This window comes from Diospyros lotus, chromosome 6 (genome assembly GCF_014633365.1).
Source record: "Diospyros lotus cultivar Yz01 chromosome 6, ASM1463336v1, whole genome shotgun sequence".
NCBI lineage: Eukaryota > Viridiplantae > Streptophyta > Magnoliopsida > Ericales > Ebenaceae > Diospyros > Diospyros lotus.
Genome location: NC_068343.1, coordinates 41,522,100 through 41,546,172, shown reverse-complemented (window position 1 = coordinate 41,546,172; position 24,073 = coordinate 41,522,100). Strand labels below are relative to the sequence as shown.

At 40.6% G+C, this 24,073-nt stretch overlaps 2 protein-coding genes across 2 annotated transcripts; one reads left to right on the top strand and one right to left on the bottom strand.

Annotated features, from left to right (window-relative positions):
- Nucleotides 1–835: 835 nt before the first annotated feature.
- On the top strand, nt 836–13,032 carry LOC127804531 (uncharacterized). Its single transcript, XM_052341405.1, has 6 exons — nt 836–1,116; nt 1,671–1,853; nt 3,353–3,804; nt 11,802–11,896; nt 12,098–12,240; nt 12,907–13,032. Exons 1-6 carry the CDS (start codon nt 904–906, stop codon nt 13,030–13,032), a joined length of 1,212 nt encoding a protein of 403 aa, XP_052197365.1. The 5' UTR covers nt 836–903.
- A 9,423-nt stretch (nt 13,033–22,455) lies between these two features.
- On the bottom strand, nt 22,456–24,035 carry LOC127804530 (uncharacterized). Its single transcript, XM_052341403.1, has 2 exons — nt 22,537–24,035; nt 22,456–22,468 (listed from the first exon to the last, which is right to left on the bottom strand). Exons 1-2 carry the CDS (start codon nt 24,033–24,035, stop codon nt 22,456–22,458), a joined length of 1,512 nt encoding a protein of 503 aa, XP_052197363.1.
- Between the last annotated feature and the right edge of the window lie 38 nt (nt 24,036–24,073).

Genomic DNA, 24,073 nt, shown 5'->3' with positions numbered 1-24,073 from the left:
TCTATGAATGTAAGTATGAATCCCAAAAGGTTTACATCCAAAAAACGTGGATCTACTGAGGTTGAGATCTCATATTCAAATTTCCAATCCTCCATATCCCCAATTAGAAAATTTAGCTTTGTCTATCTAATAGTTAAAAAAAATAAAATATGCATGCGGAGATATATTTTCAATATATGGTTGTTAAGGTGTCTCATATGAATTTTAAAATTAACAATTATTATTTAGGTTAATTTTTATAATATTCAATGACTTTATTCTTAATATAAACTAAATACAACTTGAAAAGTATTCCCTAACATATTTAAACATATCGCTCGTCATTGTTCAACATATATAGTTGCAAATGATTTATTCAACTAATTAATTACAATGTGAAAGCATCTCCAAATCAAAGCTTCCTTGATCATGTGGCTAGCCCATTCTTCTAATTGGAATTAGAGCCTGTTTGGATCGGCTTAACTTTTTAAACAGCCAAGTTGCTACGTACCGTTCATGTTCACTCAATTGATTTTGATAATCTTCATTAATTGCTTGCTGTTTCAATCTGAATCTTTTTGTATAGGTGTGTGCATGGATATTGGTTCAGTTTTAGTTATTTTTCTGACAATTGATCGAAGTCAAGGTTATTTAATATATGCTGGATGAAGACTAATGATGGTTCACATGTGCAGACCCAACAAGTGGTAATGCAAAACAGATATTTATTTTGTCATGGCTTCAATCACCCAAAAAAATTAATAAGAAAAGATTTTGGTTTCATCATAAACGTCCCACAAGCTATTTTTTCTAATTTATTTTGCTTCTCCTTAAGCAGAATGGCCATAAATAGGGACACAAAACTGATTTGAGATTGTACATTATTGGAGTTTTGGATCAATCTAGGTTTGCTTGTGCGTCTAAATGGCAGAGAGTGAAAAATTGGAGAGTTCAAGTTTTAGTGAGCAGTTTCGGTTGGTTGATCTGAACCTTCCCACGTTTACTGATGAGAATATTAAAAGGCAAGTGCAGCAAACCCACAGAAAAGGCTATGTACCGGTTCTTCGTCAACCACATATCAACTCCATTTCTCAGATCCTCAAGCCTGCCACTGATTTTGTTGATTCATTCTTGCTAGTAAGTGATAAGCAATTACGAACTACCAAATAAATAGTTTCAATCAATAGATGGAAATTTATTGACTTCAATGTAAGACTTATCACACTTACACAATCTAATAACTTGTTTCAAACTGTGATTTTTATTTATCTAAATATTGAATTGTGAAATATTATTTGTGTTGTTCTTTCAATTTATCAGTGTATAATTTAATCAAATAGTGATGTATCTACTTAGATATAAAAACGATTTATTATTAATCAAAGAAAGATAATTTAATTGAGTTACTAATTAAATTTTATTATGCTTCGTGATAGTATTCAAATTTAATTAAATTCACTTAATTTTTATTATATAATAATATAGGTCATATCTTACACACTTTTCCACATAGTGTGCAGATAGACTTACTCCTGTTAGAGATAACTAGCTCATATTTATCGACGAAACTATTATGCTTATACGTAAGATTCTAAGTATAATTAAGAGGAGTGCAGTTCTATCTTCGTTTTAATTTTTCATTGAGCTTTTTTAACCTCCAGAATTTCTGACTTTCAAATGCACCCATGCAGGCCAAGAAAGTACCTGAAAATGAAATTGAGTTACTGACCTCTAATCTTCTGGAGTTTGATTCAACTTTTGCCGAGATCATGGCGCTGGGAAAGAATGATTGTTATGGCCTGCTGACTTTGGAGATCCTTATTCTTTTCAAGGGTTTTGCTTTTATTTATCCACAATATTTCTGTATAACTGCAGTCATCCTCAATTACATAATAGCACGGAGGCTCAAATCCATGACCTCCAGCAAACTACCTAATTAAAATCCTCACTTGCATTATTTAACCATGAAGTAACATAGTTATTGTTTTTTATATGCGTAAAATTCCACAACTCATCTACGTTCATACACATAGATCAATCAAGACTATCTTGGATCAACAAAGACACCTTTTATTTGGTATGACTATTGAAAGTGATCTTATATTCTTACAAATGTGAATGCCACATATTTAGATAAACTTAGTCCATATCTCTTATTCAGGAATTTGAGATTCCTTGGGCGGAGTCAAAAAATATTTTTAGTGAGGGTAAAATTTATTAAAGAAAAAAATAATAAATAATATAAATATATTAAAAATTAATATAATTTATTTAATTTCTCCCAATTAACATTTTTTATAACTGACAGAGATTTTTGTTTTAAAAATCTCTCCATAACTATTTCAAATTTAATATAACAAATGATAATTAGAGAATGCACAAATTCATAAATTCACAAATTATGTAATTGATCCAACAATTTAAATATCAAATTATTTGTACTTGTGCAATTAATTCAACAATCAAAATATCAAATTATGTGTAATTGATCCAACAATCAAATATCAAATTATGTATGCATGTATAATTGCTCCAATAATCAAAATATTGTGCCCGTGTGCAATTAATAAATTTATTTATCAATCTTTAACATCACATTAACAAACTTATTTTTGAAAAATCTAACATCAATTAACCCAACATCAGTTAACAAAATTCAAGTTCACTTAATTTTAAAATTGAAAAAAAAGAAAGATTTTACAACAAAAATTAGTGAAAAAGAAGCTTACTGTTGTGCTGCTCACTGATTTACATGAAGCAGGGCCGAGATGAAGAGCTGGAGGCGGAGAGGCAGTCAGGTAGGTGACAACGAGCGACGGAGGGCCGGAACCTCGAAGAGGGGCAAGCCGGCGATGCCAGCGAGCGATGGAGCGAGGTTGCGAGAGAGCTCAGAGAGACAGCATGCAGCAACAAGCGAGAGCGAGACTGCGAGAGACCGAGGTTCGAGGGAGAGCTAGCGGCCAGCGAGGGCGAGCGAAGAGACGACCGAGGCGGTGAGAGCGAGCCAAGGCGGCGCCGGTGAGCGACAGAGCCACAGAGCCAGATAGGGGCAAGAGCGAAGGGTATAGGACACAGGGGAGTGGGCGGGCGCTGGCTGAGAGCGGGCGCTGGCTGAGAGCGGGCGCTTGAGCGAAAGATGAAATGAAGATGGGACATGGGAGGGTTTGTAGATTTTGGGCAGCCTTAGTGCGGGCCAAATTAATGGCGGGCCAAGGCCCAGTGAGGGCCATGGCCCGCACTGGGCCTATGCTGGCTCCGCCCCTGTTCCTTAGGCTTTATAGGAAACCGGATTTATGTGATTTATGTTCTTCATATATACTTCTTACACTTAGTATGCAAATATAATTTTGTTACCAATTATTTTTACTTTCAGATGGACGAGACAGCAAACAAAGTCGTGCAAATGTTTGAAGAGATCAATATTTACAATGTGTCAATGAAAATACTTGGATCATTATGGTACTTATCATGGGATGCAAAGGCAATAGTTTTTATGGGCTGGTTTGTTTTCAAATTTTTGGAGTTCTTGGGGTTCTTGCTTCATGGTCCGAACCAACAATTAATTGAATTAGCATCATCAATGGCAGCCTTGAAGGAAAACCCTCTTTCGATACTGGGCTCCTCCCTTGAGAAATTTCAACTGCCACTTAATCAGCTTAATAGTCTGATCAAGATGACATTGGAAGTAATCAAATACATCTATGAATTAACTTTGCTATCTGACACACAGTACATCACAGAAGACCTCTTCTCAACAAGTGTGCATTCGGCAGTTCTAAGTCTGGTAGCTTGCTACATTCAAATTACTTTGCTCATGCAAAATGGGTAAGTTCTTGTTTCTTTCCATTAAGTCTCATATTTAAGTCTATTTAGTAGGGAACAACCTATGAAGCCTAACCAAGTTTGGATTGTCTAATCAAGTTTGGTATTCTCAATAGCTAAATAATAAAGGGCAATTTCAATATATATATGAGCCCAAAACATTGATTAATTTGGTCTAGAATGGAAGTTTTAAGAGGGTAGTAACGCTACCCAACTATGAGGGGTGATGGCAACATAGACAACTAGAGAAAATATATAGATTAGCGAAATCTCACGTATTATTCGAAGACATAATCAAGTGTTTTAACCATTCTATCTTCTTTTATATTATAATATAATACTAAAGTTTCTCAATAGAATATCCTGAGGTCAGACTTCTAAATTCTCCTAAATATACCAGGCTTATGTAAGGGGTGCGCCTTTAAAATCATTGAGAAGGGATATAGTCTTGGTGCGCAAAAGCTGGCCCAAGGATCCCCTTACTGTTAAAAAAAAAAAAAAACTTCTCATATTTATTGACAATTGATTTGATAAAAATGACGCATATTGTCCTCTATTTATACACTTTGTTCCATAATATAATTATTGTTACACGATTACAATAATAAATTTGTAAAAGGGGAAATTGTTGATGAATGACCCTCGTATGGCTGATCCAAACGATGGACGACTCTCGTGGGATGTATCTGAGTAATGGATGACTCACTCAGGGGATGACTCCTTCGGGGGTATGAGTAACGTGTGGATTGTCCAAATGATGAGTAATTATCGAGAGAGATGGATGAGTCTTCCGGAGTGGAGTGACAGCGATAGATGAGTCTCTCCGGGGTTACTGCAACGATGGATGAGTCTCCCGAGGGGTCACGACAGCGATGGATGAATCCCTTGAGAGCAATGGATGAGTCTATCGGGGGTCACGACAGCGATGGGTGAGCCCCTTGGCTAGGTTGAGAGTGATGGATGACCTGCTGGAAAGAAAATCGGTTAGGGGCGCGGGTGAGAATCCCCACGTGGACCCTCCGATGCCTAAGTCAGACCTTCATAGAAATAAAATGTTTGAAGGCAAAAATGTAAGTATGAGAGTGAGAGATTGCATACCCAATGAGAGGAAAAGACCCTCTATTTATAGCGATTGGAGGGGCATCCATGTATCGAATGACCCGATTTCCTTGGTGGGCATCTCAGAGGCAGTTTTGACCGAGTCTTGCGGGGTTGTTGACGTGAAGGTGCATGGTCAAGCACTCACGCAAGCGTCTGCGGGTGTGTGTGCAAAGGCGCACATTAGGCACCCCCGAGTGACCTCCCTCGGGGGTATGAAGTACCCCCAAGAGAGTCTCTCAGGGGTAAAGGGTGGAGCCTCCCTTTTGCAGCCACGCTGCTACGTGGCAGGGGGAATGCTCCCTTCTTTGGCCACGCTGCCGCTTGGGGGAGGGGGAGGTGTCTCCCTTTTCCCAATAGAATACCCCCGAGAGAGTCTCTCGGGGGTGGAGGGGTGGAGCCCCCTCTTTCTTTAGCCACGTAGTAGCGTGGCAGGGGGGAAGCCCCCCTGCTTTGGCTACGCTGCCGCTGGGAGCGTGGGGGATGGAAGTGGCCATAGTGGCCGCTTCCATGCAGCCATAGTGGTTGCCTCCTGGCTGCATGAAGCAGCTAGGTGGCAGCGTGATGGCTTGCCACGTGGCAGCTCCTAGGGTTTCCACGTGGCATTTCTTTTCCTTTATTTTAGCATGCATAACAATTGCTCCCTACTCTTTCTGTCGGGTTTCTTGGGAGGAAGAGTATTCTGTCTGCAGCACTGCCTTATTTTTAAGAGGCTGTTATTCTATAGCAATCTCCTCATTTACATCTCTCATAGTTGTCTTTGGCATTTTGCTCCCTGAGTGCCTTTATAAAATGAGGCTTGAGCTTCTCATTTGGCCATTGTTTCAACGAGTCTTCAACGTTATTTGTTGCTTTGGTATTTTCATATCTCGACTTCTCATAAGCATCAAATGGCTTCAAGAAGATGTGGCAGAGTTCTTCGCATGACGTGCTAAAGCTCCTGCCCTTACAGTTGTTGTCCATGTATTCAATTCTTCATCTTCTAGGAATATAAACATGATTTCTTCATACGCTCCCAGCTCTGAAGGTGACGAGGGCTCGGAAAGATCTTCAAATCAAGTCAAGAGTGACCATGTTGTTATTGGCTCATATATTTGCCTACATGTTGCCGAGAGATGAATTCGCGTATTGGGGAATTTTCTCCAAATTCAAGGGTGTTCGTGATAATTGTCGCTCCATTTTCTGGTTTGTTGGATTACTTGAAAAATGATGAATATGACATCTCTTCTTGCGGGACAACGGCTATTATGCCATTCGGATGCTAGGCGAAGCGGCGTAAGTCCCTTGCAATGCCACTGATATTATGCTTCCTTGATGTATGGCTAACCATGAGACAACGATCTTATGCCTTCTCATTGCCAGGCTACTTGCGGGTCAATGAGATGTGTGTGCCTCCTCATTACCAAGCTATGAGTGGGGCAATGAGCCTTTTTGTTACATTGGTGCAACTCCTTAGCTTCATGTGTACATGCTTGCTAGTATTGTGAGCGCAATGTCTAAGTTTGCAATATTTTATTTTTGCGGTTCGACATGATGCATACGTCCACAATTAAATAGCATAAATATTTTATTTTTGCGGTTCGACATAACGGCTACGTCCGCGATTAGAAAGAATATACATATTTTGTTTTTGCGGTTCAGTGTAGCGCCTACGTTCGTGATTAGTTTCGGTTTTTTCTTGTTGCCGGGGTATGAGCAGGGCAACAAACTTGTTGTTTTCACCTTGTGGTCGGGCTGTTAGCGAGATAACGGGTCTTTTTGTGTTTATCTTATTGTCGAGCTAATAGTAGGGCAACGGGCCTTAGGTCACCAACCGAAGCGGTGTAGGTTTCTCGTGGGGTAACAAATATTATGGCTCATTTCTATCAGGTTTTTTGCGAGAACACAATTTTATTTTCACCCCATTGTAAAGCTATGTGTAGGACAACATCTTATTTTCCCCTATTGTCAGACTACGCGTGGGACAATGGGCTTGTTATCTCCCTCGTTGCGGAGCTATAAGCAGGGTAACGGGCTTTTAGCTTTCACTTTGTTACCGGGCTATGCGCTAGGCAATGGGCTTTTCGTTTTCAACTCCTTGCCGGGCTGTGAGCAGGGTAACGGGTTTTTAGTTTTCTCCCCATTGCCGGGCTATGAGCAGGGCAATGAGCTTTTAGTTTTCTCATCATTGTCAGGTTATGCGCGGGACAATGAACCTTTAGCTTTCACCTCGTTGCTAGGCTATGAGAGACAACATCTTATTTTTCCCCTATTATCGACTACGCGTGGGACAATGGGCCTGTTATCTCCCTCGTTACCGAGCTATAAGCAGGGCAACGGGCTTTTAACTTTCTCTCGATTGCTGGGCCATGCGCGAGGCAATGAGTCTTCGTTTGAAAAGGAACCTTGATGGAATCTGGTGGTTAATAGTGGACGCCATAATAATATTTTATTCGCAGAAGTGAGTAGAAGCATTTTGATGTGGTTCAGCTAAATGTGCCTACGTCCACAATACCATTTTGGACTCACATTATTATGATTCAAATAAAGGGAAGCAAACAACTTAATCTTGCATAGTTTGCTTGGCAGTCAATAAAGTCTCTTCACTCTATTTCCCTTTTATAGATGCAACATAACATGTGCGGGCCTTTCGTTGATCCCCTCGAACTGGTCTCACTCCTTGGGGTGTAGGAAATTTCATCAACAAATAGCAGGGAGAGACTACGGCCCTAATGTCGTTGAGCAAGGGACGACCAAAAATTACATTGTATGCAGTTGATGAGGCTTTAACCACCATAAAGCAGGCTTGATGTGTTGTGCTATGAGGACCACAGCCCAATGTGATTGGTAAGTGAATTGAACCAGCAATTAGGAGAGTCTCCCCGGTGAAACTATATAAAGGGGAAGAGATATTTTTCAATTGATCTTGGGAAATGTGCATTAGATCAAAGCAATTCCAATAAATGAGGTTAACTGAGCTATCACTGTCTACCAAAATTCCTTCAATAGGGTGTTTCTCAATGACAACTCAGATTACCATTGGGTCGTCATGTGGAATGATTACATCTCCTTTGTTGGCATGTGTGAACATAATGGGCTCTTTATCTTCTCTAACTTCCATTACTGAATTGACCTAGCAGGCTAGACAGGCATAGGGCTTTCGGGAAGAGGAGCTGTCACCAGCTAAGGTTTCACCACTCGAAATGGCATGTATTGCCTGATGTGTTGGTTCATTATCCAGAGGGGGATTCTGCCTGTAGTCACTTGCTCTCTCTTGTTGTCTTGGATTGTATATTTCTTGTGTTTCAAGCCTCTCTTCCCTTTGTAAGTGCCCTTCACGGATAAGCATCTCAATTTGATTTTTCAATTCCCGACATTAATTAGTGGAATGGCCATGAGCCCATGGTATCGACAATACTCATCTTGATTCTTCCCTATGGGTCAATCCACCTTTTTTGGAAGTCTGATTAAGCCTGGTCCTTCTATGGCTGCCAATATGGCAGACCGAGGTTGGGTAAGCTGGGTATAGTGATTGAATTGGGGCCTAACATCATCCAGTCTTCGAGCCCTCCCTTGTCGCCGATCAAGGTCTTCAATATTTTGTTCCTTTCTTTTTCGCTCCCTATCTTCATCCATTGCCACAGTCCTCATTACTTCTGTATGGTGTATATATTTATTGGCCCTGACGAACAAATCTGCCAAGAGTTTTGGCGGGTCTAGAGATAGGGATTCTTGGAAAGAAGCCAGTCGCACCCTTTGGAACATAGCGGATACAGCCATTTCAATCGGTAGATTACAAATCTCAAGTGTGGCATTCTGAAATCTATCCACGTAGTGGCGTAGGGTTTCTTTACTCCCCTGTCGAATGCTAAGGAGATATGTTGCATCCTTCTTCTTTTGACTATTGATAATGAATGCTTTAAAGGTCGTCCTTGCTTGAATAAGGGTTTATTTGAGGCATCTTAAACTTTCTCGACAAGGGTTTTTCCATTACTTCTGCCATAAATGGTAGTTTTCCTCGGGATTGTTCCTCGGAAGCGGGTAATAACTTATTCTGTTGCAGCACCCGCTCAATCATTTTTTTCATGTCGACTGTTTCTTGTGCACTAAATGCAGTAGGGTTGTCATTAGGTCCATCATTCTGTTTGGTTGCGGGTTTGGAATCCCAACCTCTTTCCATGGAAGTGCTGGCTACCGTTTCAGAATATCTTCCTCTTTGCGGACTTCGTCTTTCTGTCTTTCGACGATCAGTTCCTCTATGATTTCCTCGATGGGGAGAAGTTTGGCTATGCACCCCTCTTAAAGGAAATCTTCGTTGATTGTTTAGAGTAGGGACAGGTTGAGCATGAGTTTTAGGGCTAGCTTCCCGATATGAGTCATTCCCTGGTACCTCCTGATGAGCCCTATGGGACGGAACTGTTTCCGGTATAAACTTCCTCAATGTGGCTAGGATTGACCCGTGAGGAACCAAACTTTGCAAAATACCAGCCATGTCTTGAAGAGCTTGCATTCCTTCGGCATGTTGTTGTCGTAGGGACTCGTACTCAGCTTAAGGAACGACTGATGGGATCAGTATACTTGAGTAGGGTCCTGAGAGAACATGTGAGACAGTAAGAGGCGGTACCTGAAGTTAGACCCCCAATGGGAGAGGAGGCTCTAGAAGAGGCGGCTGCTGGTGAGTGAGGGATGGGTGACCCTCACGAGGGGACTGATGGGTGAGAGACGGTTGGCCCCCATGGGTGAGGGGGGATGTCCCTCATGGATGAGGGGCGGATGACCCCCATGGATGAGGGGTTGCTAGCCCTCATGAGTGGATTGATGTTGATCTTCTGCCCGAGTAAGGGTCTCTTGTCGATGTGATTGGGCACCACGGGAGAAGGTCTGACGATTACTTCGGGTTTGTGCCATAGTGAGGGAGTAGTTCTGTAGCTTTTTGTTTGTGTTTCCCATAGACGGAGCCAATTGTTGTTACATGATTACAACAGTAAATTTGTAAAAGGGGAAATTGTTGATGGATGACCCTCGTATGGATGATCTGAATGATGGATGACTCCCGTGGGGTGTATCTGAGCAATGGATGACTCACTCGGGGGATGACTCCTTCGAGGGTATGAGTAACGTGTGGATTGTCCAAACGATGAGTAATTATTGAGAGAGATGGGTGAATCTTCCAGAGTGGAGTGATAGCGATGGATGAGTCTCTCGGGGGTCATTGCAGCGATGGATGAGTCTCTCGAGGGGTCACAACAGCAATGGATGAGTCCCTTGAGAGCAATGGATGAGTCTATCGGGGGTCACGACAGTAATGGGTGAGCCCCTTGGCTAGGTTGAGAGTGATGGACGACCTGCTAGAAAGAAAATGGGTTAGGGGCGCGGGTGAGAATCCCCGCGTGGACCCTCCGATGATTAAGTCAGACCTTCGTAGAAGTAAAATGTTTGAAGGCAAAAATGTAAGTACGAGAGTGAGAGATTGCATACCCAATGAGAGAAAAAGACCCCCTATTTATAGCGATGAGAAGGGCATCCATGTGTCGAATGACCCGATTTCCTTAGCAGGCATCTCGGAGGTAATTTTGATCGAGTCTTGCGGGGTTATTGATGTGAAGGTGCATGGTCGAGCGCTCACGCAAGCGTCCGCGGGTGCGCGTGCAAAGGCACGTATTAGGCACCCCCGAGTGACCTCCCTCGGGGGTATGAAGTACCCCCGAGAGAGTCTCTCAGGGGTAAAGGGTGGAGCCTCCCTTCTGCAGCCACGCTGCTGCGTGGCAGGGGGGAATGCCCCCTTCTTTGGCCACGCTGCTGCGTGGGGGAGGGGGAGGTGCCCCCCTTTTCCCAATGGAATACCCCTGAGAGAGTCTCTCGGGGGTGGGGGGGTGGAGCCCCCTCTTTCTTTAGCCACGCAGCAGCGTGGCAGGGGGGAAGCCCCCCTGCTTTGGCTACGCTGCCGCTGGCAGCGTGGGGGATGGAAGCGGCCACTCCATGCAGCCAAAGTGGCTGCCTCCTGGCTGCATGGAGCAGCCAGGTGGCAGCGTGATGGCTTGCCACGTGGCAGCTCCTGAGGTTGCCACGTGACATTTCTTTTCCTTTATTTTAGCAGGCATAACAATAATTATATACTCAAGTTTAAGTGCTTGGATATCATATTTTAGGCTGTTATTTGAGATAATATCAATTTTAAATGGTGAGTATGATATTTGGGAAAAAGTGCAACAATAAGACTAGGCAGTATATATGCTCAGATGAAAGGATTTCAGGACGTAGCAAACATTTAGACTGAACTGAATGTGTTTATATACATTTTTGCATATTCTGGCCTGATAGACATGTACGTTGAAAAGTTAATTAATTATATTTCCAAATCGATCATTAATTTGATCATAGAAATTAAACACAAAATAATGCATAAAAATAACTTTAAAAAGAGTAGAAGAGAAAGAAATTCAAATTAAGAGAGAGCAACAATTTAGAAGATAAGGAAATCTAGATGATAAGAATTGCAACAAATAGTTTCTCAAAGATAAAAGTATTTTGCTTAGGAAATAGTTTCCAAAAGGTATCTTTGTATTTATTGGAAAAAAAGAGAGATAATTTTCTAAGTTTTTCTTAATAAGTAGGGTATTTTATTTTAAAAAGTGATAAGGCTATTTTTGACTATTGATTCTGCCACATCCATGCTTCTATATATAGTATAGATAGATAAATAGAAAGATATAGATATAGATAATGAGACATATTATCACATTTTGCATGTATATATGGAACATAAGCGAAGAAAAAATACAATGTTAAGATGAGTAAAATCATCATTATGCTGACTGTGATATCTTTATTTTCTCTTTTTTGTTTTTGACTCAAGAAACTATTCAATATTCAAGTGCTCGTCTTATTTAGTTTATATAATGCTTGTTTTCTTTGATATATAGCGAAGTGGCATTGGAATTGTCTCACCTAATTTTCAGTCTTGGTTACATTCTTAACGACATCAAGCACCAATACATAAATTGCAAACCACATATGGGTATGTATATACATCTTTTATCATATATATTGAGAGATATTATCATTTGAAATCATGATCTTCAATTAGAAATATTTTGACTCACACAATAATTAATTTAGACTAATTTTTTTTTTATAGGAATTCAGACTGAATTAAATGTTGCGTAATGCATATTACATTACATATATTCTCAAAATTATTATTAATTACTCCAAACAGAGGAGATGGAGGCTCATATGCAGTCTAATGCATTGTTTGAAGACATTTTGAAGACTCGTATAGAAATCTCAGAGCTTGTGAAGAGTTTTACATACTCTAAAGATGGTCACCAATCAGTTATTGATGGTTCTACTATGTCTAAGGTTAGTTAGTATCTGTCTAGATTTGTTCTAGTTGAATATTTCTTTCTAGGTTGTATTTAAGTATGCAATTATATACATTGTGCAACATGAACCCTAAAGTAAAAATTTGCTCAGACCAAATATAGTCCAGAGTTTATCCTTGTTTTCTTCACTATGTGAATTAATTTAAATTTAAGCACAAGGTAGAAATGATCTTGTGCTTTGTCAACACTGCACTCTTAATAACTTTTTTGTGCAAGACTGTACCATATATAAAACTTTTTGTTAGGTTTTTTCAAATAGTTTAAGCTTTTAGAATCATTAATAAGTTCATACATCATTTACATTATTCAAAGGGAATAAACTATATTGACTTTCATTCTGTTAACATATCAATTTTTTTTCTTTTATTAGATGTTCATCCTCATATTAACAAAAGATCTGCAACCATAAACTATTGAAATGCTTAAATCTGCAGTTAGAAATGGTGGATCTACACTTATAAACTATTAATAAAAGAGAAATACTAGCGTCTATAATTTATTTCATTTAGGGCTATTTGTAATAGTTCAAAAATTCAACAGAGGTTTTGTATTAATTGAAATGATAAGTCCTTAAACTTACTTTACAAAAAGTGTGATCCCTTCTCTCTTACTCTGTAGTTTTTCTCTTTTTTATCCAAAACAGGTTGACCTAGAGGTGCTAAAGGAAAAAGGTATCTTATTCTTTATTTCAAACCTAGATATCTCTTTCCAAGAAGATTTCAAGACTACTAGAAATCTACAAGAAAATAAGAAAAGAAGATTATTATAAGATTGTGTGGGTTCCATTTGTGTTGAGATGGACAGAAGAGTCAGACAAAAATTTGAAAATTTGAAATCAAAGATGCCATGGTACATAGTGTGCTATGATTCACCAGTTGCAGGACTCTGATATATCAAGGGTCGCTGGTTCTCCACTCACAATCCTTCATTTGTTCTAATTGATCAACGACATGGAGAAGAATACGTGATTTATCCACCAAATGAAAAGATGTACCGAGTTAGAACCTGTTTAAACATCGTAAAAGAAAAGAGATTCCCCTTCAAACGCTTGTGATCCACTTTGATTAGTAATAACATTATTATACTTGCTCACATTCCTTCTTAAGTTAATTGTTAGTTCTTTTTTTCTTTTTTTGTTTTTGTGTGTGTGTGTGTGTTGGGGGGGTTGTTATTTCAGTTAACTTTTACATGGACATATAAGATTTGGGTAATTCTTGTGTTGTAATTTTTCTAATTGAAAAAAAAAAAATAGGTCAGATTACATTATGCTGTTGTCTTTCAAGTGTAGGTAATATGAATAAATTTAAGCAGGTAAAGATTTTACTATTATATATTCAGATACCCTAATCAATAATCAATATATTTTATCTCAGTTTCAATTACATAGGTCAAAATTTTAATTTTCAATTATATGACTAATTGATTGGGTCATAGGTTCATGGCCATTTTTATTTTGATTAAACTTTAATGTAGGAGCATTACCTTTTCATGACATTGCAGATATTGGTGTGCCTAAAAAGTTGAGTTATGTTCTTTTTGCTTCGCCAATGCTTCCACAACTGTATTCAATTCATATAGCTGGTGCCCAACAAAACAACCCTTCTAGTGGGTTCGCGGGTTTACTTTCCAAATCCAAGAACACAACAGGTAGTTAGTTATCACTATCATATTCATTTAGCTTCAAAAAAAGCTTGTATTGTATTATTTCATGAAATTATATAAGTCTAAAACAAACTAATTAAGACAATGTTCAATCTTTTGCAGGAAAAAAGCATAAAGGAGATGTACCAGTACACACACCAAAAGTGACCTAAGGACCTTCTAAAAAGATTGAAGTTTCCTCTCTCAATCACCATTCCTAGATTCCATGGATGACTATCTACACCAGCAAGTTAATTAGATAATTATTCAAATCAAATAAAGGTTATGATGATAGCCTATCACCTTCTTTGCCTCTACCTATGCACCTGCAATGGAGACGGGGACTTGCTCCCCGGTTTTTCTCCGACGATCAAGTCAAAACTCCCGACTAAAAATCCCAGAATTATTCCTTATGCTCAAGCAATTAAAAGATCATCCTCTTTTTTTTCTTACCTCTCATCTCTTCTTTCCTTGCGTTGAGATAAAGATTTCGGATAGAGATCTTCGGGCTCTCTATCCCGCGTTTCTTGGAATCTTATCGATAAGGATTCCATAATCGTAGTCGTCTCCGAAGAGTTTGGGATAGCTTTCTTCCTCCGCAACCTTCGGCGAAATGGTTAATCCCTAAGACCTCGGAGACTTCCTTACCAAGTATCATGCCAACTGGTGTGGTGATGCATATTTGCTACGTGTCCTTCTAGACCCAGGCAAGGTAGCATCGGCGAAGTACCTCTTTAACGAACACGTGGCATGACTGCCATTGGATGCCTTCCCAGGGTATGGGAGTAATTACGGACCTGAGGGTATTCCCCTCATCATTTGCCCTCTCACTCCTTGAGCTCTTCGGCTCGAATGGCTTGAGGAGTGCTGGAATCTCCGAAGCTCAAACTCTTATTATCCCGAGGGTCGATATCTACGGGGTCCGAAGAGTTGATGCGTCTTTTTCTCTCATGCGTGTCTGGAGGGCACAGATATCAATTTCGCTCCGACGGTAGTCTCTCTTCCCAATGCGCTATCCAAACCTTTTCGTCTTTCGAGGCGTGCCAATATTGGGTAGTTAATGCTCATCATTACTCGCCCTTTGGCCTTTCGTCCCTATGTTTTAAACAGGGATTTTTCACTCTTTCTTTCTTTCTTCTGATTATTCTCCACTTTCTATCTATTGTCGCACTGTCAGGTGTTCTCATCTTTTTCATTTTCCTTGATTAATCTCTCTGCAATGGCGATCATTGGTTCCAGACGTTTCACCTCAATCGGCGTCTAGCTCGCAGAGTGGGAAAAACACCCTGCTGCCTCCATTACTTGCCAATGGATGAGTGAGTCGGAATGCCAACAATTTCAGGAGAAATACGCTATTCCTGACGAGTGGGAGGTTGAGTTCAACACCCATCTCTGAGCGTGCCATCCCGTCATGGGTCGACTCTGTGTTTACAAGTGCGCCTTTGATCGGGGCTTCCGGCTACCTCCTTGGGGATGGGTTATGTCAATTTTTCAACATCTTACCATCGTCCCTGCTCAACTTTCTCCTTTCGGGTGGAGATATCTGATGGGCTTCATCGTCATCTGCCGTACTGCTCTGGTGGAACCCACTGGAGAGCTCTTTGACTGTTTTTTTACCACCAATCGCAACCTTGGTGGTTGGATTTCAATCTCACCCAGAATCATAAAGGAGGGTTGCCTCCTAGCCCCCAAAGAATGCCCCGAACTTGAGATCAAAGCCTCAACCCTCTTGCATTTCGGCGGATCGAAAGACTCAGACGATTGGAAAGAGCGTTTTGTCTTCATTCGTCCTCGATCAGCCAGCTCTTCCCAAGAAATTTGGTTCGTTAGCAATGGGTGGACTTTGGATACCAAGCACAAACGTCCGAACATCGAGAACATCAAGGAAATAGCCGGCAAGCTTATGAAGGTCAACTGGGACTGGGTAGAAGGATGGCTTTTTAACCCAGCCCTTACCAAAGTGGGCTTGGACGGTGTAAATTGTAAGTTTTCGCCCTTCGCCTTCTTCTTCATTTTCCACTCTTATCAAACGTTGACCTTCGTTGTTATTTTCACAATTAAAAATCTTTGGGAGATAGCCTACTCTCCCATTACCGAGGAGACAATCTTGGACTTCCCTCTGAGTAAGGGCCCCTCAGCTCTATCCCAGAGCAGAAAAAACTCCGAGAAAGTTACAAAACCCTCTCCAAGCTGCAGATCTTCAACACTGCCTGAGTCTGCCCCAAAGAGCACTAGGAACAGGAAACCTTCAGGCTCGTCTCGACCAAGAAAAATGGTAGAAGGGGACCCTCGAACATTCCAAGAGGCTCCCTAAGGCAGCACTGAAACGTGCTTGAGGGATCCCTCCCTGGGATCAGCTGCTCCCATTAACATATCTACTGCCACCTCCCCTGCTTCTGCACAAAGCCCCTCCGGTGAGGATACTGAGATCATCTCTCAGGCCCTGGAGACAATTAGGGCGCAGGCCCAAGGCGGTCGACCTCTTGCAGGTACAAAGCCTCTCTCGATGGCTCCTAGCGTTCCTATCCCTTCTGTTTTCAAGAAGATATTAACGCCACTAGCACCAGAAGGGCGCTCATAATTGACAGGGGAGGCTTCGTTGGAAGGGGCTTGCGTGCTATCAACGAAGGAGATAATAGCACGCCGGACGAAGCGCCGACAGGTGGAAGTTTCTCCCCCTGCCACTATTATCCCCGAACCTTCGGTCCCAGAAGCCAACAATGCCCCCACTAAGACCTTGGCCCTCCCCAGCACTCTGCTAACTTCAAGTGAACTGGATTATTATGCCGAGATTCTACGGGTATGACCACATTGTCTTTTCCTTTTGAATTCTTTTATGTCAATAGGTCTTAATCCTTACCTTGTTTCTGCTTCTCAGAACCTTGCAAGCTTCCAAGATTCAATCTCCCGGCGGGAATCCAAACTCCGCGACCAAATTACCTTCTTGGAGTCCGAGGTCAAGAGGCTTCTAGGGTTTGAGTCCCTTTCTTCCCAGCTGTCAAGTCTTGAACACCGCGTTCACATTTTGACCAAATCTGTCGAGTTGGGGCAAGAAGATGCAAGAATCACCAATGAAGTCGAAGCTCAAGCGCACCAGGATCTAGAGTTAGTCTAGAGAAATATGCTCGAGGCTAACCAGGCTAACTCCAGGCTCGGGGAGGAAGTGGATGCAGCGAAGGGAGCCAACGACCTGCTCCAAGAAAATATAAGGAGGCTCACCTTAGAGTTGAATAAGGCCAAGAAAGGACAGGTCGAGGCGTTGGAGTCCTATTCTCGGTGTAAAGAAGACCTTCGCACTGCTCATGCCCAACTTCAATTCGCGCTCAAGGATGCCCAAGTAGCCTTCCAGAATGGCCGCGAGGATTTTCGAAGCTCTGGAGCTTATGCCACGGAACTGGAAGAAGTCCTTCAAGGCGGGTTCGAGCACATGAAAAAGCTTGTGAAGGAGCATTTCCTGAACCTAGATGTGGACTCCATCCCCTTTGATGTTATTGCCGCTTTATCCTCCTTAGAGTAGATACTTTGTATTCAAACTTGTTGTCATAATCATCACTCTCACAGAGCCAACCAAAACTTTGTGTTCACTTTTGTTTTCAAACGAAACACTGTCCTATCTCACCATTTTCTTAATTTACTGTCTTGATTAAGCAACCTGAAAGACAAAACCAAAACCTAATTTATCTTTGTCTCATACATAAAATAATTAACCTTCTTGTTGTCACTACTTTGATTCTTCCATTGTTCTTTGATCCATGATTTAGCCAGATCTTAAGGACACTATTAACAATATTATATGTAAAATTAATCATTTTTAATATGGAATTCTTATAATCTTTTATTGGTATCAAAATGCATAAAAATCATATTGTTATTATTTTTTGTTGGTGCATAAAGTATTGCTACTATAAAAATAAAATAACAACTATATTAGTAAATAGTAATACACATGTACACTAGACAACATGTTTAAGGATCTCTAACTAGAAGATCTTCAAATTCGAATCCCCATCTCCAAATCTCCAACTAAAAAATTTAGCTCTAACTATCCATAAAAGAAGTAAAAAAATGAAAAGCATTCAACAATATAAAGAAAATATTCAAAAGAAAAGTAAATTTAAAATAAATACTGAAATATTAAATTATAAATAACAAGCCTACCAGTGAATTCTTAAAAGTTATACTTTGAGCGTGCGCACCTGGAAGGAAATTACATGAACTTCAAGCACTGCAAAATAATTTTCCACAATAATAATAGTAATATTACTGTGACACCCGTAACTTACTTACATGCTTAATGATAATAATATTCATATAAAAATATTCGGAGCTTAAAACCAAAAATCATACTTCCTTTAAATCAAATAAAATTTCAAGACATGCTTTATGGCATACATATAGGAAAAGATCAGAGTTCAACCCTAAAAACATTGTTTTCAAAAGAAAACTAAACTTAAGTTCTTGAAAATCCTTTTTAAACAAGTCACCACGCTCCACGTCCATGTCCTGGTCTCCTCATTCATGCTCACCTAGGAGAGGGGAAACATAAGGGGGGTGAGATTACGCAAATCTCAGTAAGTACATGAGAACCATCATATGTATTTAAACAAGTCATGACATAACATAACATATCGTATGGAGACACGAGAGGTTCCACCAACTTGCAGGGGTAAGAACCCTCGTGCGTAGCGCTACCGAGCTCCGGTCCCGAAACTTGCGTGAACATAACATAACATGAGGGACCACATAACATAGTTCATAGTCATGCTTAAACATCATAAATAGTTCATAATGTACTTACCTTAACTTGGTTTGAAGAGATTTGAATGCTGAAGGCTTCACCTTTACAAAAAGCTCGAAGCACTTCCGTCTAGCATGAATTTATCCCAACTTAGAATGAGGAAACTCTTGGCCATGAGCCCTATTTATAGGCTTGGAAACTTGGTCACCAAGTAAGTCACAATCATTTCAAATCTTTTCTAAATCTTTCAAGATATTCCAATCATTTCAAATCTTCTAAAATATTCTCTAATCATTCCATATCTTCTAAGATATTCTGCAATCATTCTTATCTGAATCAAATCTTATCCACATAAGATCTTATCAAATCTTATCCTTAAAGTCATCATGAGGCTTAATCTTTATCTCTAAAGTCATCATGAATACTTATCTTATCTCTAAAGTCATCATGAGCCTTCATCTTATCTCTAATATCATCATGAGGCTTCATCCTTATCTCTAATATCATCATGAGACTTCATCCTTATCTCTAAAATCATTTATAAGGCTTTTCTTGAATCTCCCAAATGCCCTTAGGAAAAAGGTTTCAATAATTACACTTTGGCCCAAACTTTTCAAGTAATTGCACTTAGACCCTTTTCAACTTGGTCCCTAGGCCAATTTTTAATTGCATTTTAGTCCCCGAAGAAAGGACTAATTACGCTAATACCCCTGATTTTTAGGTAAATTACACTTTTACCCGAACCTCAATATTTACGATTTTGCCACTGGCTCAAAAACTGAACTTTTGTCTCAAGGCTTCTATAATCCCTTGAAAGGACATATTTCCTCAAGTATTAGAAGCTAAAATAAAATCCCAAGTATTACATTATATTTCAGTTTTAAAATCTTGGGCGTTACAATCTACCCTCCTAAAACAATTTTCGTCCTCGAAAATTTACCTTACTTCTCGTCATCAAACAGCTGGGGATATTTGGATCGCATGTCGTCCTCGCGCTCCCATGTTGCTTCTTCGACTGAATGATGTTTCCATAACACCTTGACCAACGGTATATCTTTATTGCGAAGCCTTCTTACTTCCCGAGTAACAATGCTTATTGGTGCCTCCTCATATTTCAGGTCTTGCTGTATCTCTAATGGTTGATGCTTTATTACATGGGTTGGGTCGGGGACATACTTTCTGAGCATTGATATGTGGAAAACATCATGTACTGCTGAGAGATCTGGTGGTAAGGCTAGCTGATAAGCAACGTTCCCAACCCGCTTTAAGATCTCAAATGGGCCTATAAACCGAGGTCTAAGCTTTCCTTTCTTCCCAAACCGTAAAACTCCTTTTATGGGTGTAACTTTTAAGAATACCTTATCACCAATGGAAAACTCCAAATCCCTTCTTCTTTTATCTACATAGCTTTTCTGTCTATCCTGAGCCTTCTTCATACTATCTTTGATCTTTTCAATGGCTTGTACAGTTTGTTCCACAATCTCTGGACCCAAAATCTTCCGCTCGCCAACTTCATTCCAATGAACAGGTGATCTGCATTTCCTTCCATATAGCGCCTCATAAGGTGCCATGCCAATAGATGCATGGTGACTATTGTTGTATGCAAATTCAATTAATGGTAGATGTTTCTCCCAATGTCCACCAAATTCTAGGGTACAAATACGAAGCATATCCTCTAAAGTTTGTATTGTCCTTTCAGATTGTCCATCTGTCTGAGGATGAAAAGCTGTACTAAAACTCAATTTGGTTCCCATGGCTCTATGTAAGCTCTTCCAAAAGTTGGATGTGAACCTCGGGTCCCTATCCGATACAATGGAAACTGGAACACCATGTAGTCTTACTATTTCCTTAACATACAATCGTGCAAGCTGATCCATTGTAAATGTCATCCGAATAGGTAAGAAGTGAGCTGATTTGGTAAGTCGATCCACGATCACCCAAATAGCCTCATGTCCTGTTACTGATTTTGGAAATCCTACAACAAAGTCCATCGTCACATGTTCCCATTTCCATTCTGGAACCTCCAATGGTTGCAGTAACCCTGTTGGTCGTTGGTGCTCAACTTTCACCTGCTGACATATCAAACACTTCTCGACAAATTTAGCTATGTCTTCTTTCATATTCCTCCACCAAAACACTACCTTTAGGTCACGATACATCTTTGTACTTCCAGGATGTACAGAATAAGGAGTGGAGTGGGCTTCTTCTAGAATTTCTTGCCTTAGTTCCTCAAAGTTTGGCACACACAGTCTCCCTTGGTAGTAGAGTGTATCATCACTAGCTATTGTGAAGTCCTTCCGCTTCTCAGTGTTAACCTCAGCTTTGATGTATTCAAAGAATTGGTCTCCCTTCTGATGGCTCTTAATCCGATCATGGAGAGTCGGTCGAATGGAGAGTGCTGCCATACGAGCATTAGAATTAGATGGTGTAGCAACAAACTCTAGGCTTAACCTTTCGAACTCCTTACACAAAGGCTTTTGTGCTATCAAAGCTGCTACTTGGCTCATTTTCTTTCTACTCAAGGCGTCCGCCACCACGTTTGCTTTGCCGGGGTGGTAGTGGATTTCACAATCATAATCCTTCACTAATTCCAGCCATCTCCTTTGCCTCATATTTAACTCTTTTTGTGTGAAGATGTACTTAAGGCTCTTATGATCGGTATAGATATCGCATTTACCTCCGTATAGATAGTGTCTCCAGATTTTCAAGGCATGCACTACTGCAGCAAGTTCTAGGTCATGTGTAGGGTAGTTTTGCTCATAAGGCTTCAACTGCCTTGATGCATACGCAACTACCTTACCTTTTTGCATCAATACGCATCCAATTCCTTGTTTAGACGCATCACTATAAATAACAAAACCTTCTGACCCTTGAGGAATAGTTAATACTGGCGCGTTGACCAGCCTCTTCTTTAATTCTTCAAAACTAGTTTCACATTTCTCTATCCATTCAAACTTAGTACCTTTGCGAGTCAACTGCGTCAAAGGCCCTGCCAATTTGGAGAACCCTTCGATGAACCTCCTATAGTATCCAGCTAAACCCAAAAAGCTGCGAACCTCATTTACATTGGTTGGTCTTGACCAATTTAATACCGCTTCTACCTTGCTGGGGTCCACTTCTATTCCTTGAGCTGTGACAACATGTCCAAGGAATACCACTCGCTCCAACCAAAACTCGCACTTCTTGAATTTTGCGAATAACTTCTTTTCTTTCAAGATCCCTAAAACAACCCTCAAATGTTTTTCATGCTCTTCTTCACTTCGAGAATACACCAATATATCATCAATAAAGACGATAACAAATTTATCCAAGTACTCATAAAAAACTCGATTCATTAGGTCCATAAAAACTCCAGGCGCATTAGTCAAGCCAAAGGGCATGACTAAAAACTCATAATGACCATACCGAGTTCTGAAAGCTGTCTTCGAGATGTCACTAGATTTGATCCTCAACTGATGATATCCTGACCTTAGATCAATCTTTGAGAATACTTGTGCACCTTGTAACTGATCAAACAAGTCCTCGATCTTGGGAAGAGGATACTTGTTCTTAATAGTAATCTTATTCAATTCTCGGTAATCGATGCACATCCTCATTGATCCGTCTTTCTTCTTGACGAATAATACCGGTGCTCCCCAGGGGGATACACTTGGTCGAATAAATCCTTTCCCCAAAAGTTCCTCTAACTGGGTTTTCAACTCATGTAGCTCCTTTGGTGCCATCCTGTAAGGAGCTTTAGAAATAGGTGCGGAACCAGGCACTAGATCAATAGTGAACTCTACTTCTCGTTCTGGTGGCATTTCAGTCAGGTCATCAGGGAAGACCTCTGGAAAGTCCTTTACTACTTCAACGTTATTCACTATTAATTCTTTTCCTCCCTTAACCACCACTGACATTAAGAATCCAATACATCCTTCTGACTGTAATAGTTTCTTGGCTTTTAATGCTGAAATGACACGGGGAAGGTATTTTGTCTCAGCCACTGAAAGGCAAAGTTCTATCCCTTCAGGATACTTACAAACTATTTCCTTCTCAAAGCATAGAATGGTCGCATGGTGCTTGGAAAGCCAGTCCATTCCCAAAATCACATCGAATTCTTGCATATCTAAGACATATAAGGTTGTTTCTAAAAACTTTCCCCCGACCTCCACCTTAGCTGTTCTTACTACATGATTCGTGCTTATTATATCTCCTGAGGGTATTGCTACTCCTAAGCGAGTACTTACATGTTCCACATGTGCATTGCATTTACTTGCAAACTTAGGGGATATAAAAGAATGGGTGGAACCAGAATCAAACAAAGTATAAGCAGGTATTCTAGAGATGAGGATGTTACCTGCCAACACGTTGCAGTCCTGATCCTCCTCCTGTCCTGTGAGTGCATACACCCTAGCTTGCCCCTTAGGGGGATTTCCTGGCTTCTGTTGATATGGTTGTTGCTGCTGTTTCTTTACCTGACCCTTGGGACAGAATTTGGCAATATGACCCATTTCACCACAACTGTAACAGGCGCCGGTTCCCATGAGACATAGTCCAGTATGACGCTTCTGACATTTGTCACACACTGGGTTCAGTTGATAATACCCTGATGTTGGACCGCCTCCTTTATTCTTCTTCGAATAATCCTGCTTTCCTTTACCTTTATCCTCCCACTTACGTTTTTCTAGTGGTCCAGACTGCGATAGCTTGCTATTGCTGCTGGAGCTTTCTCTAAAGTTCGCCAGTTGGGCCTTAGCTAGCACCTCATGATACGTGCCTAACTCAAAAGTTACGACTGCCTGCCGTAAATCATCTCTCAACCCTTGTTCAAAGCGCCTTGCCCGCTTTTGTTCTGTATCCACTAAGGCTGGGGCAAAACGTGATAGCTCATCAAACTTCCTTTCGTATTCAATCAAGGTCAAGCTACCTTGTTTTAACATGAGGAACTTTGCTTCCTTCTGGTTACGGATGTTAGCGGGGTAATACTTCTTAAGAAAAAGTTCCTTGAACTGATCCCAGGTCCACACATGTACTTGGGGTCGGGATCTGGCAGTAGAATCCCACCAATGCCTTGCTCCATGTTGTAACATATATGTAGCGCAAGTTACCTTCCTAGGGTCTGGACAATCTATGAGATTAAAGATCCGTTCAATTGTTGCTATCCAATCTTCAGCTACTAGAGGGTCTAACCCACCCTCGAAAGTTGGAGGTTGAAGCTTCCAAAACTGCTCTACCAAGGTAGCATTGTTTCTTAGGTTTTCTTGGGGAGGTGCAACTGGTGGTGTGGCAAGTGGCGTCATGTTGCGAATGGCATCAATGAACTGCATGAACTGCCCGTTGAGGTTGTTGGTTTCGCTAGCCTCATTTTGCGACTGCCTGCCCCTACTATTGGCACTTCTTGCACGGGTTTCCATAACCTTATGTGAAAAAGAATAATTAATTCCTAAATGTA